This window comes from Rhamphochromis longiceps, linkage group LG20 (genome assembly GCF_057381845.1).
Source record: "Rhamphochromis longiceps isolate RC_006_pf linkage group LG20, R_longiceps_female_GT1.1, whole genome shotgun sequence".
Taxonomy (NCBI): domain Eukaryota; kingdom Metazoa; phylum Chordata; class Actinopteri; order Cichliformes; family Cichlidae; genus Rhamphochromis; species Rhamphochromis longiceps.
In genome coordinates, this window is record NC_140576.1 from 24,201,409 (window position 1) to 24,216,013 (window position 14,605).

A 14,605-nucleotide genomic window follows, 5' to 3' on the forward strand; every position below is an offset into this window, starting at 1 on the left:
GCAAAGCTTTGGACTTGATGTATTTAAACCTGACCATAATTAGATCAGTAGGAGTGATCAGAGGAGACCGTATTTCACAACACAGTTTTGTTTTATTTCTGGCTTTGAAGCAGTGTTTACACCTCATATTTAGAAAATTGAAATAATTAAAAGCATTTCTTGTTGCGTTATGCGACTTATTTCTTTTCCTGCACCGACCTTGCTGCGACTGTGCTTTTCATCCCCTCAGGTAATGAAGTACAAACTGTGCCGCTGCTCCGATAAGAAGCACAAGCATAACAACAACAATGACCAGGGAACGGTCCTGAGCTTAGACGATGTCAAGTGTCACGTCAGTAACTTTCACTAAGCTTCTGCAGCCGGGGGCAGAGAGCCGCCGCACTCTCTCGCTTGTGAGCAGCTTCGTGGACTTTGTTCTTTGCAGGTTTTCTTTCTTTTCCCACTGCTGGAACAACAGAGGAAGTGCGTGAACTGTGCCTGATTAAGGTGTGTAAGCGACATGATGAAATAGGGACGTGTGGCTGAGGTAGGCGGACGGCCACAGAGACGCGAGGGCAGGAGAACCAAGAGAAATAAAACTTAAAAAATGTTAGAATAACTGCATGGTCTTCTGTAAACACCTTTTCAAGACGTAGTAACAGATACAGTGAAAGGTTACACAGGTTCATTATATGTTCAGTAAATCAGTGTTAGAAATCCCAGCAATGTGGTGTCAGTTTGACTGTTTTTGTGTGAAATAGTTGTTAATTTACAGGAATTTTTGTTTGGACTAAACCAGCTTTCTCTTTTACTTACAGCTGTCTTCCCCTGTTAAACTACGCATTTTGCCATCATACTGTACTACCTCGTCTCGCAGGATGACAGTGCTAAAAATAATTTAAGTAAAACTGACTGATTAAAAGGTAACTGCCATGTAGAGTAGGCGGACATTAAAGAAAGCCCAACATTTTCTTGAAAAGTAGTTGCAGGCGGTTTTCACAGAAAGCATTTTGATGTGTCACAATAGGTAAAAGCACAAATGTAAGGATAGCTGAGATCCATTTACTTTAATTATGGGTTCCTGCAGCTGGATGAATAAAACGTAATAAAATCTCGCTTCCCACCGTCACCACGTGCTTGCTCAGAGGGCATCATCTGTTTACTGCGGTTCTGTCTTTCTTATTGTAGGGTCTTTACCTTAGCACAGTCACACATCTTTAGTTGTGAAGGGGCACTATGTGAATGAAACCTAATTGAACTTTTTAAGCCCAATAAAAATTAGTACACCCCGAATTTGTATTTAATGTTATAGATGTTAAATTGCTCATATTAGTGTAGCTAGGTCTGTTTGTAAATAGAAAAAGATTAAATAATAAGAGTAAGTGTAAGCTCTGTGAAAGTAACTGTTTTGTTTTATGGTAGTTATTTTCTGTCACATAAATCCTGAGGTAATGGTGGATGGTCATAATAAACATGGCCAGAGTTTCAGATATGTGTAAATAATCCCTGCTAGCAAAAAGGCAGCTTTAAGCTAGTTCAGACCCCACTGTCATAATAACCTGAGATATCAGGACAAACCTTCTATTTGCAAAAGGCAGCCAATCAGACGAAAGTTGGCTGAATTGGAGAAGCGCTAAGAGTTTTTCTTCCCTTGAAGACAGGGAATATACAATTGGTTACATTTGCTTGTCTGTCTGTTAACAGTTTAGCCTCTGCAGTTTTCAAGATATTATTTTCAATTTTGTGTGATGGTAGATACCAATAACAGCTCAAGCTGATTTCATTTAGGTGGAAATCAGGTCAAGGTGACATGTGAAAATCAGTAAAAACGTTATATTACCCAATGTTTTTAATGGCTCGTCTTCAAACTTCACAACAATATACAAGGCCTTTGGGGATACAAGTACCTGGGTAAGCATTTGACCTATACTGTTAGCACGAAGATCAAAATTTCAAGAATCTATAACAAGTAATATCTCATATGAAAGGGCATGGAGGACACTTTTTTTTGCAATACAGTGCCCTATGGTGTTGCAGTAACACCATGACAGGCTAACGTTATGTATTGTAATAAAAACACCATAAAACATCAAAGTTTTAGTCTAGTCGGTTGCTCTCTGAGTGCTCTTGTTTTTGCTTTTTTCAGACAGCGAATGAACCGATAAACTACCCAAAGGCCCAGCATAAGACACACAAAGAATAATTTGAACTGTAACTCATGTAGACCTATTGTAATGTACTCCACAATAAAAATACAGAATTGGAAATGAGCACTATAAGCTCTTTCTCACTTTCTCTCAGAAAACGTTTGTTTGCACATTTTCACCGCACATTCTTTGTTATAACCAGTTTATGTATGAGAGTAAAAAAGGCCTACGTATGATTTTTATGCACACGCATAGTTTATACATCCAGCCTCTGATGTTGCGCACGGTTTCGCACTTTGGCCCATCATATGACGCTTGTGAATGTTATCAGTAACCTGTGTTTTTCCTGCTGTAACAAGTTCAAATGCCCGCTGTGAAAAAGATCTGCCAAGGGAACTACTTGGGTTAAACACGAGCAGGAAGTTAAAAACCAGTTGCTAGATTCCCCACAAAAAAGATGTAATCGAACAATATGACAAAGAGACTTAATCATCGTGTACTGTATAGCTTTGCTGTAGAAATGAGAAATTTATTAACACGTGATGCCATAACATTCGTTTAAGAGAATGTCATTCATGTTTACATGCTTTTTGTCACATTTTAAGGAATTTTGCTTCTGTTGTGTCAACAAGGCTGGATCACATCAACTAGAATCAATATTTTGAATGTTTTTTTACTTTCGAACGCTTACTTGCATGTAGCACTGTACAGCAAGCATCCTATATGTACAGTTCATCCACACCTGCAGTTTAAGCCTTCTTCTGTCCTCGTGTCTGGGTGCGTTTTGTGAGCATGTATTCATTTGCGGTTTTACGGCGATGAAAGAAAAGTGGAAAGAAACTGCCCTAAAATGCTCAACAGTGAGTGTGGTGTCAGGTAGATGGAGAAAATCTGAGCTCTGCGGAGCATGTTTGAGAGTTTCCCTCATGATTGTGTATATACCAAAATTAGGGATGCACCGATATATCGGCCAAACCTCGGCACAGCCTGATCTCCGCCTTGTTGACCATTCACTTCTCTGCAAACAAGAATGTATTTATTGACGTGAGTGTTTTCTGATCTTTTTTTCACAATGCCTAATGTTTAAGATGGTGTGTCAGTTCTGTTATTGAAAATTTACTTGTCTTCCTGGCACACGAAGGAAAAGCAAACAAGAACAAAGCGTGGCGTGCCCAGAAGTTCACAGTCGGTGCATCCCTACCAAAAATCTAACCATGTTCATTATTCTGCTCCTAGTTGTTCTCAACAGGAAGTGGGATCTGATTAGCGTGTAGCTGTGTGGTGTTACTATCAAGCACAATTATTCCATCAGTTGTAATTTAGTGTAAATATTACTGTTGACTGTGGATAATAATCCTCGTGTATTAGCATAGTCTGGTTTGTCTAACGGTGTACTTAATGGATTTATTTCAAAGAAACTTGCTGTGTGTCTCAATTCATTTTTTTCTTCTGTAAATGACTGTAAATTTGTTTATTTGTCAAAGACAAAGTAGGGGGGGCTGTTTGTTTGTTTTTATTAATATTGCTAGAGTTGAGTCACAGCAGCCGTTCTCATCAGTACATGAGAATTAAATAGCCAGACTGTTGCTGCATGAGGTCGCCCAGCTTACTGCTTTTGTTTTTGCCTCCTCCTTTACTTTTGCCTTTTCATTTGTGATATGAAAGGACAGCTGTTTTAGTCTGGTGATGTAAAGATGAATAATGGACTTGAATCGGTTGTTACATTAAAGATCAAATGCTAACTGTATGTATCTCTTATTCATTTCGAGGAGTTATGTGTCATCATTTACACTTTCGTCATGAAAAATCAGTAAAAGGTTCGAAAAATGGACTTCTGGCTTTGAAGAAATTTCTTTGGAGGCAGGAGCGTGGCTGAATGTGGATCTGGGATGGATCCAGATCCCGTTTTTCTAGAAAAAGCACAGTGGTCCTCCTCAGTGGAACATTGTAACTATAAATATATAATGTTAAATAATACACTGAAGGTTCCTGTGCTCATTTTAGCTGCAAAACAACACTTTCTTTTTTTTAAATGGACTCCCCCCTCATATATCTCGAAGTGGTTTGGTCCACTCCCCCAATTCCTTTTATACTCTGCTTTTGTTAGCACCATGACCTCACTGTTGAATCCTGTGTTTCGGTGCAGCTTCTGTTGTTTTTACAGCAGTCTCTCGGTGCATGCTACAAGGGCAGGATGACATCTTCAGTATCGTCAATGTGATCCTGATAATGATGATGATTTGTTCTTGTTGGCTTCAACTGACTCCCAGCTTGCACTGGGGCAGTTTGCAGGTGGGTGTGGAGTGGGCTGGGATGACATGTATAACAGCTGTAAAATATAGTGCACACACTCTGGGTTGGGGAGGGCTTGCTGACTTATGTGGAGGAATTCCAAGTATCTTGGGGTCTTGCCTGTAAGTGAGGGAAGAATGTGAATGTCTGACTGGGAGAGATTATGTCTTTGGACTAGTTTGGGGACTCTTCTGTGTGAGTTGGAGGTGGCTATGAAGCAGGAGGTCTGGGCATCTGTGCTTTCAGTGCTGCCCCTGGGAGTTGAGCTGAATAAGTGTGGAAAAGGGATTGATGGATGGACCACTGCCCCCCTTTGAAAGATCCTGGAAAAAAACCACTGGCTTAAGAACAAGCATATTGCCTTAAATTCATTATAACGTTTACATTTTCACTTATAAATGAACTACAGTAAATATCTCCTAGACTCTAATAACCCCGCAGCAACACAGCTTCACATATCAGACCAGTCAACTCTTTCTTTTTGAACTATTTTCTGCAGAATAAGCTGGATTTTGTCAGTTTGTTTTAAATTTGCTAAACCAGACTGCTGAGAGCACTTCCTTCCCGTGTTGCCTCTTCACCCACTGATCAACACTTGCGTAACAAGGCGGTCCTTTGTTTGAGCCCTTTGGACCAAATAATTTTTGCCACAGTGAGCTTTTTGTGGTTTGCTCCAGTGACTTTTAATGTCCTGCTTATATTTTAAAGAGAAGTTCAGAAAGAGCAGTAAAGTGGTAAAGAAAAAAAATACACCATTACAAATTCACTTAGAAGTTCCTACCTGTCTAATGTTTATCAAACATTGTGCTATTGGTGCTGATGCATTAAACTGTTAAAATTGGCCTGCTTTTAATGTTCTGACAGTTTTTTCAGCCATTGAAGTGGACAGTAAACTCAAAAACACTGCTAATAAAAAAGTTTTGTTTTATTTTAACTGGTGAAAAAAAAAATGGTTTAACCACAAGCTAGCGCTACAACCAGAGACTAATATTAGACACGACTGCCATAATGGATTCCATGGAAAAGTTTTAAATATTTCACGGACTACTACTTCTTTTTTATCTTCAACAAAAATTATACTGGATGATCTTCAGATTATTTGCTGCTGCATTAACAATACAATGTGGTTACACTGTACATAAGAGATACTAGTCTCATTGTTAAATGGTAAATGGACTGGTTCTTGTATAGCGCTTTTCTACTCTTCTGAGCACTCAAAGCGCTTTACACAACTTGTGCATTCACCCATTCACACCCATTCGCACAAGCACATTTTTCTAGGTGCTTTCTATGTAGCATTCACACACATCGGATGCATCAGAGAGCAATTTGGGGTTAGTATCTTGCCCAAGGATATTTGGCATGCAGACTAGGGGAAGCCAGGAATCGAACCACCAACCATCTTTTGAGACTTTTAAATCATTAAATAAGCCTACCCAAAAACTTAGGCTGCCTTTACTGTTGAACCTATTTACTTTTCTAATCACTGGGATCCAACTTACACCATCATGCTGTCCTCAATGAGATTTTGCAAAATAGACCGACACCATAAAGTCATCAGGAAAATGTTTACTGAGGTTATACATCAAGGGAGCCAAATGATCGCTATCCCTCTAAATTCTATACAATCTGACTTTTTTTTTTTCCTCCAGAGGAGTCGCCCCCTGCTGATCATTAAAAAAGAATGCACGTTTAAAGTGTTTACATATTACCCTAAATTAAAAGACTGGAAAAAGACCTATAATGCCATTTGTATTATATTTGATACACAAGTTTCTGAGACCTCTATCTCATCAACATGATCAATACTTGCCGTAATTTCAAAATGTTATGGACGAAACTCTTTTTTTTTGTGTAAAATTAACATTATTGTTGTTAACAAAAAGTTGCCAAAAACGCCCAATGTATGAAATATGATACAAAAAATATGTAATAAATATATAATAAAAATGTATCATACACAATATCATATAGCAAAAAATATGGATTTTGTTCTAAGGGTTAATAAACATCTCAGTTCCAAAAAAATCAGAATTTTCTGGCTATCTTTTGATGGGCTGGGTCTCACAGGATTAAGTACTTCTTTTGTTTTTGCCTTTGAAACACACTCTAAGTAAAAACAATCAAATACAATTAACATTCCTAAATTCAAGCATTTAATGAAGTAGTAATACAGGTAAGTAAAAATACTTTAAAGCACCAGAATGGAGAATAAAGGACTCATTTTTGAAGTAGTGATGTATGAGTATGCAGTCACTAGCACCCATGAGAAAATATAAATATAGGTAATATTTCGATGTAATATTGTTTCTGCCACTGAAAAATAAATAAATAAAAGTTGAAATCTCAACTTATCACAAAATTTGGAGTTACGTATCTGAAATTTTCAAGCACTTTTCTAAGTATAACTTAAAATTTTTAGTTTGTAAGAACATTTTCAGTTAAAGTTTGAAGATACTAACCTGAACATTAATCCTGTTTCATATTTTTTGTTTTGTTTTTCCCCTCAGTTAAAATTTCAGGTATCTTAGTATCAGGTTAGATTATCAAGATAATCCACTGATTGCCTTGCTTTGATTGTTAATAACAAGGAGCTCAAGGAATGAAAACTTTAATATTTACTTCAATGTTTTTAAGCAACTGTTTTATGTAGTCAAAATAAAAAATGTTTTATCTGTGTGGATATAACTGTTAAATAATCACCTTGACATTACAATTTTATGTCCTGTTTAAACAAATGTTTTGTATCATTAATCCAGTAATTTATTTAAACTACAACTCCCAACACTTTTGTTTGTTTGTTTTACAGGAATTGGCAAAGCCCCCATATGTTATCATATGTCATTACAAGATTTGATTAAGTTGTAATCATTTAGTAATTGTTGCTAAGTTGGTAATTATTCGATATTTAACCATCTCGTTTTGTCAATTACAATTGTAAGATATGTCATTAATCTAAATCTACGTCTGGTGAGTATATATTACACATATACAGACAAGATAATGGTTTAGATTGCGTGTTAGTATGTCAGCATTGATCATCTATATAATTCAAACAACCATAGTTCAGGTTTTAAATTAAATAAAATCCGACAGCTTGGCCGCCTCTGGGTGAAAAGTCACTTGCACATGCAGATGATGTGAAACCATAAAGGCTGACATGGAGACTTTGGCCCCAGTCTAGCATGCTAGCCTCTGCTCTGATGGCCTTGGCCTTGCTTTAATGGGCGGGCCGGTGTCTCCCCTCGGGCAGACCAATAAAACCAGGGAGGCACTGTGTGTGTGTGTGTGTGTTGCATAACTGGACTGCAGTCGGTACAGGTTCACTCCACACACTCAGCGGTTTACCTCTTCACAATGGCAGCTCCGAAGAAAGTCTGCATCGTGGGCTCTGGAAACTGGCAAGTCGAAGTGTTGATGTTTTGAACCGTCTCCGGTTGTCTCATATGTGCGGTTATCCGCTGGACACGGTGCACAGTAACGTGCGGGAAGTTTGACCTGCTGTACCTGTAACTACCAGATAGGCTTCGTTAGCGGAGGCGACAGTTGGGTTTATCTCCGCGTGGAGTCACATGCTGACAAGCCGGCTTATAATCGCAGAAAACTGGCCACAAGTCTGGCAACATTACTGGGATTTTTGTCGTTAGCTTTAAGGTGTCTGCCGCCTGTTAGCTCGCTCTTATTAGCGGTAGCAGAGACATCAGTAGCTGATGTCTCTGCTCCGTTTACCGGTCTAATAAATTAACGTTACCTCCCCAAAGAGATAAAAGATGATTTGACACGAAAAATAGATTTTTAAATCATCCTGTAAATTCGGTGTGTGGGTTCAGTTTATGAGCCGAATAAAAAATATTAAATTTTTACATTCTTTTCATACACACACTGTGGTTTTTGTAGTTGTAGCTCTTATTTTGGAACGAAATTAAATGTATGTCTATTTCTTTTTATTTCCGAATTCATGATTACCCCCCCAAATAATTAAAATCATTCCATAAACTGGTTATAAAGCCATTGTAATTTTGCTGCTGCTTATGCTAAAATAAAATTGCAAGAATTCTCAATGGAGTTCGGTGTACACCCGTGGAAACCGTATGGAGGATTGGTGATTGCAGCATACCGCTATCAGCTTATCTCTGCGTGCAGCTTTGCCGTCTTGCCCTGAAATATTAGTTAATGATCAAATAGGAATCATTACCTTTAATGATCACCCCATTAGATCACAGTGTGACTGAGTGAGAATATGGATTTTTCCCGTAAAATGAACACTGACTTGTAACTGTTAACCACGCAGGGGCTCAGCCATTGCCAAGATCGTGGGTGCCAATGCTGGTAAAAATGCAAAGTTCGACAATACTGTAAAAATGTGGGTGTTTGAGGAGACTGTGAATGGGCGCAAACTCACTGAAATAATCAACTCCGAGCACGAAAACGTCAAGTACCTTCCTGGACACAAGCTGCCAGCAAATGTGGTAAGAAAAATGTATTTTTAAACAAACATTTTAGTGCCTGTTGTCTCATATATGTAAATAAGGTCCTTGAATAGATGCTTTGCAGCTGTTAGTTTTATAATAAGTTTAACAGCTGTAAGCGTGAGTGAGTTTTTTGAATGCAGCAGGTTCCTACTCTACAGTAAGTTGCCTCGGGCTTTAAAGACATGTCATCATCCCTTCTCAGCTGGCAGTGCCGGACTTGGTGGAGGCGTCCAGCGATGCAGACATTTTGGTGTTTGTGATCCCGCACCAGTTTGTGGGGAAAGTATGTGACACCATAAAAGGGAAGATAAAGAACGATGCACTGGGAATATCACTCATCAAGGTTGTTTTTTTTATTACTAGACATGGATTTTACACCTTTTATCTCCAAAATATTGCCAAGTTTATTCAGTGGTGTTTGATCCAGACACCAGCATGTTGTGCTTTTGTTCCCTCAGGGCGTAGACGAGGGTCCAGATGGACTCAAACTCATCTCTGACGTGATCCAGGAGAAGCTCGATATCACCATGAGCGTGCTGATGGGTGCAAACATCGCCAATGAAGTTGCTGATGAGAAGTTTTGTGAGACAACCATTGGTTAGTTTTGTCCCTTTGTTGCGCTCAAATGGGCCCATTGTTGTTGAATTATTTTTGCACTTTAATTAAGAATTAAAGATCCAGATAAGCAGCTTTTAGCCTAAAAACGGGAAGCACATTTGTTTCGGTTAAAGCTTTGTGCGACCTCAGCGTTAGTTCTTTGGTTCAACGCGTGCTTCCATCATGTTTTTTTTACAGGGTTTACAGTCAGCATATTTCTTCTGGTTTACAGGCTGTAAGAATAAAAATCACGGTGCTCTCCTGAAGGAGCTCATGCAGACCAGCAACTTCCGAGTTACTGTAGTGGAGGAATACGATGTGGTGGAAATCTGCGGAGCCCTGAAGGTGAGCTCTCAGTGCAGAATATGTCTGCTTGCAACACGATTACAAAACATGGACAGTCATCTTGATTTCAACACAGGTTTATTTATGGTATCAAGGACCAATGACTATTTTTGCGCACTCAGCAAAAGTCACACGAAACAGAGTAGAGGCATTTTATCCCTTGTCCCAGTTTTTTTTTTTCCCCCACAGAGTTCCTGTTTCACATGCGTGAGATTATAAAGTGAAGTGACACAGTACTTGTGAGTCACATAAGAAGCACGTGCCTCATAAAGACATGCTGATCTATGGGCACGTCAGTACTGAAACTGAAAGCTGATGATCCCACAGAACAGATAACAACAGATTCAAAAGATTTAGGTTAAAAATTAAACATCAACATTTATTTTTGTTGAAACCAAAGAATGTGTTCTCTTCCTGCAGAGTTTGTGTGTTTGGATGTGTCACCATTGCAGACTCTCTCTCTCAGCATTATTAACATTTACCACACTGCCACACACAAACATGCTGTTTGCCCCACATTTAGTGTGCTGGGATCTAGTCACTCTGTTAATTAGGCAGTGAGGATCAGAGATCTCTGTAGACGTACGCAGTGAGGCTTTAAACACTTCAAGTAAAGCTGCCCAAACAAAATGTCTAAGGACCCATTGTGAGCATTGTGAAAGGGTTGGCTCTAACGAGACATTAATCTAAATAGTTGTTGAAAAGTCTGGAAGGATTTTTTTCTTAATGTGAACTCAAATATTTTGTTTTCGAAGAAATTTTACACACGTTATTGTAGGATGTGGATTCCCATGTTTTTAGAGAATTAGTTTGTTGGTGGTTGTGTTCTTTTTCTCTGCTTAATTTTCCTTTAATTAAAGAATAAATAAGAATATCATAGGAGAGGATAATGCCCAAACATTCTCTCATTGCAACTTCTCAGATATGAGGCTTTGGAGCCTTTTTCTAGTCTGTTTTGTATAGAGTCAAATAAAAAAAAAAGTCATTATAATATATCCGATTATTTTTGTGTGTGTCCTACAGAACATTGTTGCAGTCGGAGCTGGTTTCTGTGACGGTCTGGGCTTCGGGGACAACACGAAGGCGGCAGTGATCAGGCTGGGCCTGATGGAGATGATTGCCTTCGCCCGTATTTTCTGCAAAGAAGGGCCCGTGTCCTCAGCAACCTTCCTTGAAAGCTGCGGCGTGGCCGACCTCATCACAACCTGCTACGGTGGACGTAACCGCAAAGTTGCTGAAGCTTTTGTGAGAACGGGGAAGGTACAAATTATATATATATAAAATATCTTTAAATGTTCAATTACTGTATATATGTCATAGGCTCAGGCAGAAGCAATGCTTATATATTCCTGGCATATATTCTTCTCATTAAAGGCAGGAATACAAGAGGCAGTGAGGGGAGAGAGGAAAGTGTAGGGATCTGAGGTAGTTTGTGCCAAACTGTGACAGTTTTGGCAGCTGATTCTGGATTGAGTTGAGGTGACGTGGTCCAAGGATTGGTCTAATAACAAAAATATCTCAAGTATCAAATTTGACTCAGAATTAAAATGTTAAATAATAAATTAAATCATTTAATATAATGTGAAGTTTTCCTGAAGGTTTATTGGTGATTATTATTATGGTAGTTACTGGAAATGTCAAAACTTGGGCACACTGATGAGTTCATGCCTTTTAATGTTTTTACTTGACATAGTGAAGTTATTAATACAAGAGAACTTGTATGTATAGTATATTAAAACGTAATTATGTTGCACCTAATGCTGACTACACTAAAGATGGATCTCACCTCTTGGTCTGATGCTCCTGTGCAAGGAGTATAAAACTGCATTATTTCTAATGACCAGCAGAGGGCAACAGCTGTGGTTACAAAGACTGTAGAGGTTGACACATACATAGTTTTCTTTTTTAGAACTGTGAGCGAGTTCGTCAGCAAAATTTAAAAAAAAAAAAAACCATTCTGGTCATTTTCTCTCCAATATTAATTACATCAACACCATGACACAATTAGAATGAGCACATTTTCTCAAATAATAAATTCAAATGTGATTTTGTGTTAGTGCTGTTGTGATGTTCTGACTCTTTCTTCCCACAAATCTGGTCTCTGATGCAGTGTAGTGACCATCAGCTGTACTTCTCATAATGTATTGAGAGATACTTTGTGTGCACTATATATTGTCTACTAATACTCACTAAAGATTCAGAAACTGGTTTTAAAAAACCCCAGCAAACTCTGACTGAATTCTACAGTCACGCCAAAGACGACAGAGTCAGAAAGTGGTCAGAGGATTATTGTAAATGGGTGCAATAAACTTGCAATGTCATTGCCTTTGAAATGGCTTCTTTGAAGATGGGGACCAGGTCAGCGACGTCATCTACAAAGTGGCACTGGTGTATTGAACCATTAATAAAATGACATTAACACAGAGCCACTGACGTAGCTGCTGCACAACAACAAGTTAGCTGAAAAATGACAAAGGTGCTTTGAAACCAGAGAACAACCAGTTGAGTCAAATCCCTTATTTTAAAGAGACGCATCTCAGACAAGTTCTGCTCTTCATTAATGGCAACAGACTCCATTGATTGCATCATGTTGGAAGTGTCCCTGCGTTTATAATTAAACTGTAATTATTTCCGAGCTTTCGCCAATCTGAGCATCAGACGTGTACACCTTCTCTCATTTTAAACTCAAGAATCTTCAGCATGTCTTGGTTCTTATCTCATTCAGTCCATCGAGGAACTGGAGAAAGAGATGCTGAATGGCCAGAAGCTGCAGGGACCAGCAACAGCAGCTGAGGTCTATCTCATCCTCAAGCACAAAAACATGGTCGACAAGTAAGACACTCACAGGTTCCATTTGCTTTGAAATGAAATCAGTTTGTTTCACTCCAGCACTCAACTATGCCTCCTCCTTCCTTTAGGTTTCCTCTGTTCAACGCAGTCTATCAGATCTGCTTCGAGGGCCACCCAGTCACAGAGTTCATAAGCTGTCTGCAGAACCACCCAGAACACATGTAAAGAGAACGAAAAAACCCCAAAACAAACAAAACTAAAGGTGCCTTCTTAACGGAGAACACGACCCCTTTCGCAGCCGTTCAGAAATCGATGGAGTAGGCTGCACCGGACACACCACAGCTGTCGTGCAAGGAAATGGTGCCAGCAAAGTGTGGCTCTTCAACTCCAATTCAGCAAATTCTGAAACCAGAACACTGAATTTCCAACATGTTAAAAGTACTTTTATTTCCTGACGTGTACTGAAACTTGAAGGATAACCAATTCATGTAATTGTCCACTACTTTTTGCTTAAGATGCATGCTTTTTATGTTTTAAAACTAATTAAATCTGTCAGTTTTTAAATCACAACACTAATACAGAAATTAACATTCACGACTTCAGAAAATGCAGGGCCATTGCCTGCCTTCTGGAGTGGGATTAATCTTTAATGTTTCCGTCCAGTAAACACCTTTCCATCGCCACAAGTTATTTAATAATAGATGTATTACCTCATCTCGTCACGTCTCTGTATGCTTTAAGTGTCTTACATCATTCATTGACATCTGCTACCTTGTACTGTAAGTGAAAAATACTGTCAATCGCACAAAAACTGTTTTTAAATGGAAAAAGCTAATGTGCCTTAAAATGCATGGTTCAAGTCTTTAGCTTTTGTTTGTGGTCTGACCAAAAAAAGTCAAAGGATAATTACGGTTTATTTCCGCTTGGCTTAAATTTCATTATGTCTGTATGGGTCGTGCTAACAAGATGGCTCCTTGAAGATGTATTATTGCATGAAGCTGCAGATCTCTACTGCAGTTAGTAAGCAGGTGTTTGACATAACTAGACTGTCTTTGCCTTAGCTGTCTCAACAAATCCTAAAATCCTCCATCAAAGATAATGGGCCTCACATCAGGCATAATCTGCTTTTATAATCAGACGTTTTTCATCAGGCGCTGCGTGTATGCCCCCATAAAAATTGGGAATTTAACATGTCAGCTCACTCTTCTCCACATAAAAATGGAGCAACGGAGTACTGCCTACTTAAGCCAAGAAGAACAGATCATTGAGATCATTGTTTAAAAATTAAAACATAATAATAATAATAATACACGCTGCAAAAAGGTGTGAAAGAAGTGCTGGCAGAAAGCACTTAAAGAGTGCTTAATTGTGAACTTCATGCATTTAAATGTGTTTCCTCTGCACTATGGAAGCTGGGATGGGCTCCAGCCCCACTCCAATGAGAAGGGGTTAAGAAAAATGCCATTTAGTGAAGCGCGTCAAGGTTTAACACCATCCTATAAATCATCAGACGTGGAATTAACGTGTGATAATTGCAAACTATGATCAATGTTTTTGTATTTAGATAGTATTTAGATATATAGCTGGACTTCCAACAATGTCAATAAGGACCAAGTATAAATTAATTTATATTATTAGCTGAATACATATAAAATCCAGTGCTGTAGCTATATGAGGTTATTCATTGGTATAATATACCACAATGGCCACATCAATGAGGAAACATGCCAGGCTGAAATGAATCTGAATTAAGTCTTTAAACATCCATCCGCTACGTCATTTGTAGCTGTGATCCTGCCTGACCCAGTTTTCACTCAGTTACTAATACATTTGAAATCATCAACATTTGTCTGTGAATAAATTCATTCTAGTATCAAATCATGGCTGGACTAATTTTTTTCCATTTTCATTAGAAAGGAAACAATGAAATTGGAAATTGCAGTAGAAATTACAGCATTTCTTGTTATTCAATAAAAGGGTTGA

General features: G+C 38.5%; 2 protein-coding genes across 3 annotated transcripts in view; both read left to right on the forward strand.

Moving 5' to 3' along the window:
* Nucleotides 1–3,951, forward strand: part of LOC146645373 (acid-sensing ion channel 1-like) — a 69,938-nt gene extending 65,987 nt beyond the window's left edge. Inside the window, exon 10 of the mRNA XM_085394530.1 lies at nucleotides 230–3,951. Coding sequence (XP_085250656.1) covers nucleotides 230–349 — 120 coding nt within the window. The 3' untranslated portion in view covers nucleotides 350–3,951. The remainder of the gene's footprint in view (nucleotides 1–229) is intronic.
* Nucleotides 3,952–4,269: 318 nt separating this feature from the next.
* On the forward strand, nucleotides 4,270–14,591 carry LOC146645374 (glycerol-3-phosphate dehydrogenase [NAD(+)], cytoplasmic). Of its 2 annotated transcripts, none has more exons than XM_085393987.1 (8): nucleotides 4,270–4,418; nucleotides 8,710–8,887; nucleotides 9,093–9,233; nucleotides 9,349–9,487; nucleotides 9,720–9,832; nucleotides 10,856–11,092; nucleotides 12,558–12,664; nucleotides 12,751–14,591. In XM_085393987.1, exons 2-8 carry the CDS (start codon nucleotides 8,780–8,782, stop codon nucleotides 12,845–12,847), a joined length of 942 nt encoding a protein of 313 aa, XP_085250113.1. In that variant the 5' UTR covers nucleotides 4,270–4,418; nucleotides 8,710–8,779; the 3' UTR covers nucleotides 12,848–14,591. The 2 variants fall into 2 exon arrangements, with proteins under 2 accessions (XP_085250113.1, XP_085250112.1); XM_085393986.1 differs by lacking the exon at nucleotides 4,270–4,418 and adding an exon at nucleotides 7,664–7,819 and having other exon boundaries at nucleotides 12,751–14,588.
* The last annotated feature ends 14 nt before the right edge of the window (nucleotides 14,592–14,605 follow it).

What these genes read in the sequence shown, in the direction of transcription:
- LOC146645374 (XM_085393986.1), top strand. Translation starts at nt 7,776, where the DNA reads ATGGCAGCTCCGAAGAAAGTCTGCATCGTGGGCTCTGGAAACTG. An exon ending in ACAAGCTGCCAGCAAATGTG is followed by an intron (nt 8,888 to 9,092) that starts GTAAGAAAAATG and finishes ATCCCTTCTCAG; the next exon opens with CTGGCAGTGCCGGACTTGGT. An exon ending in TGGGAATATCACTCATCAAG is followed by an intron (nt 9,234 to 9,348) that starts GTTGTTTTTTTT and finishes TTGTTCCCTCAG; the next exon opens with GGCGTAGACGAGGGTCCAGA.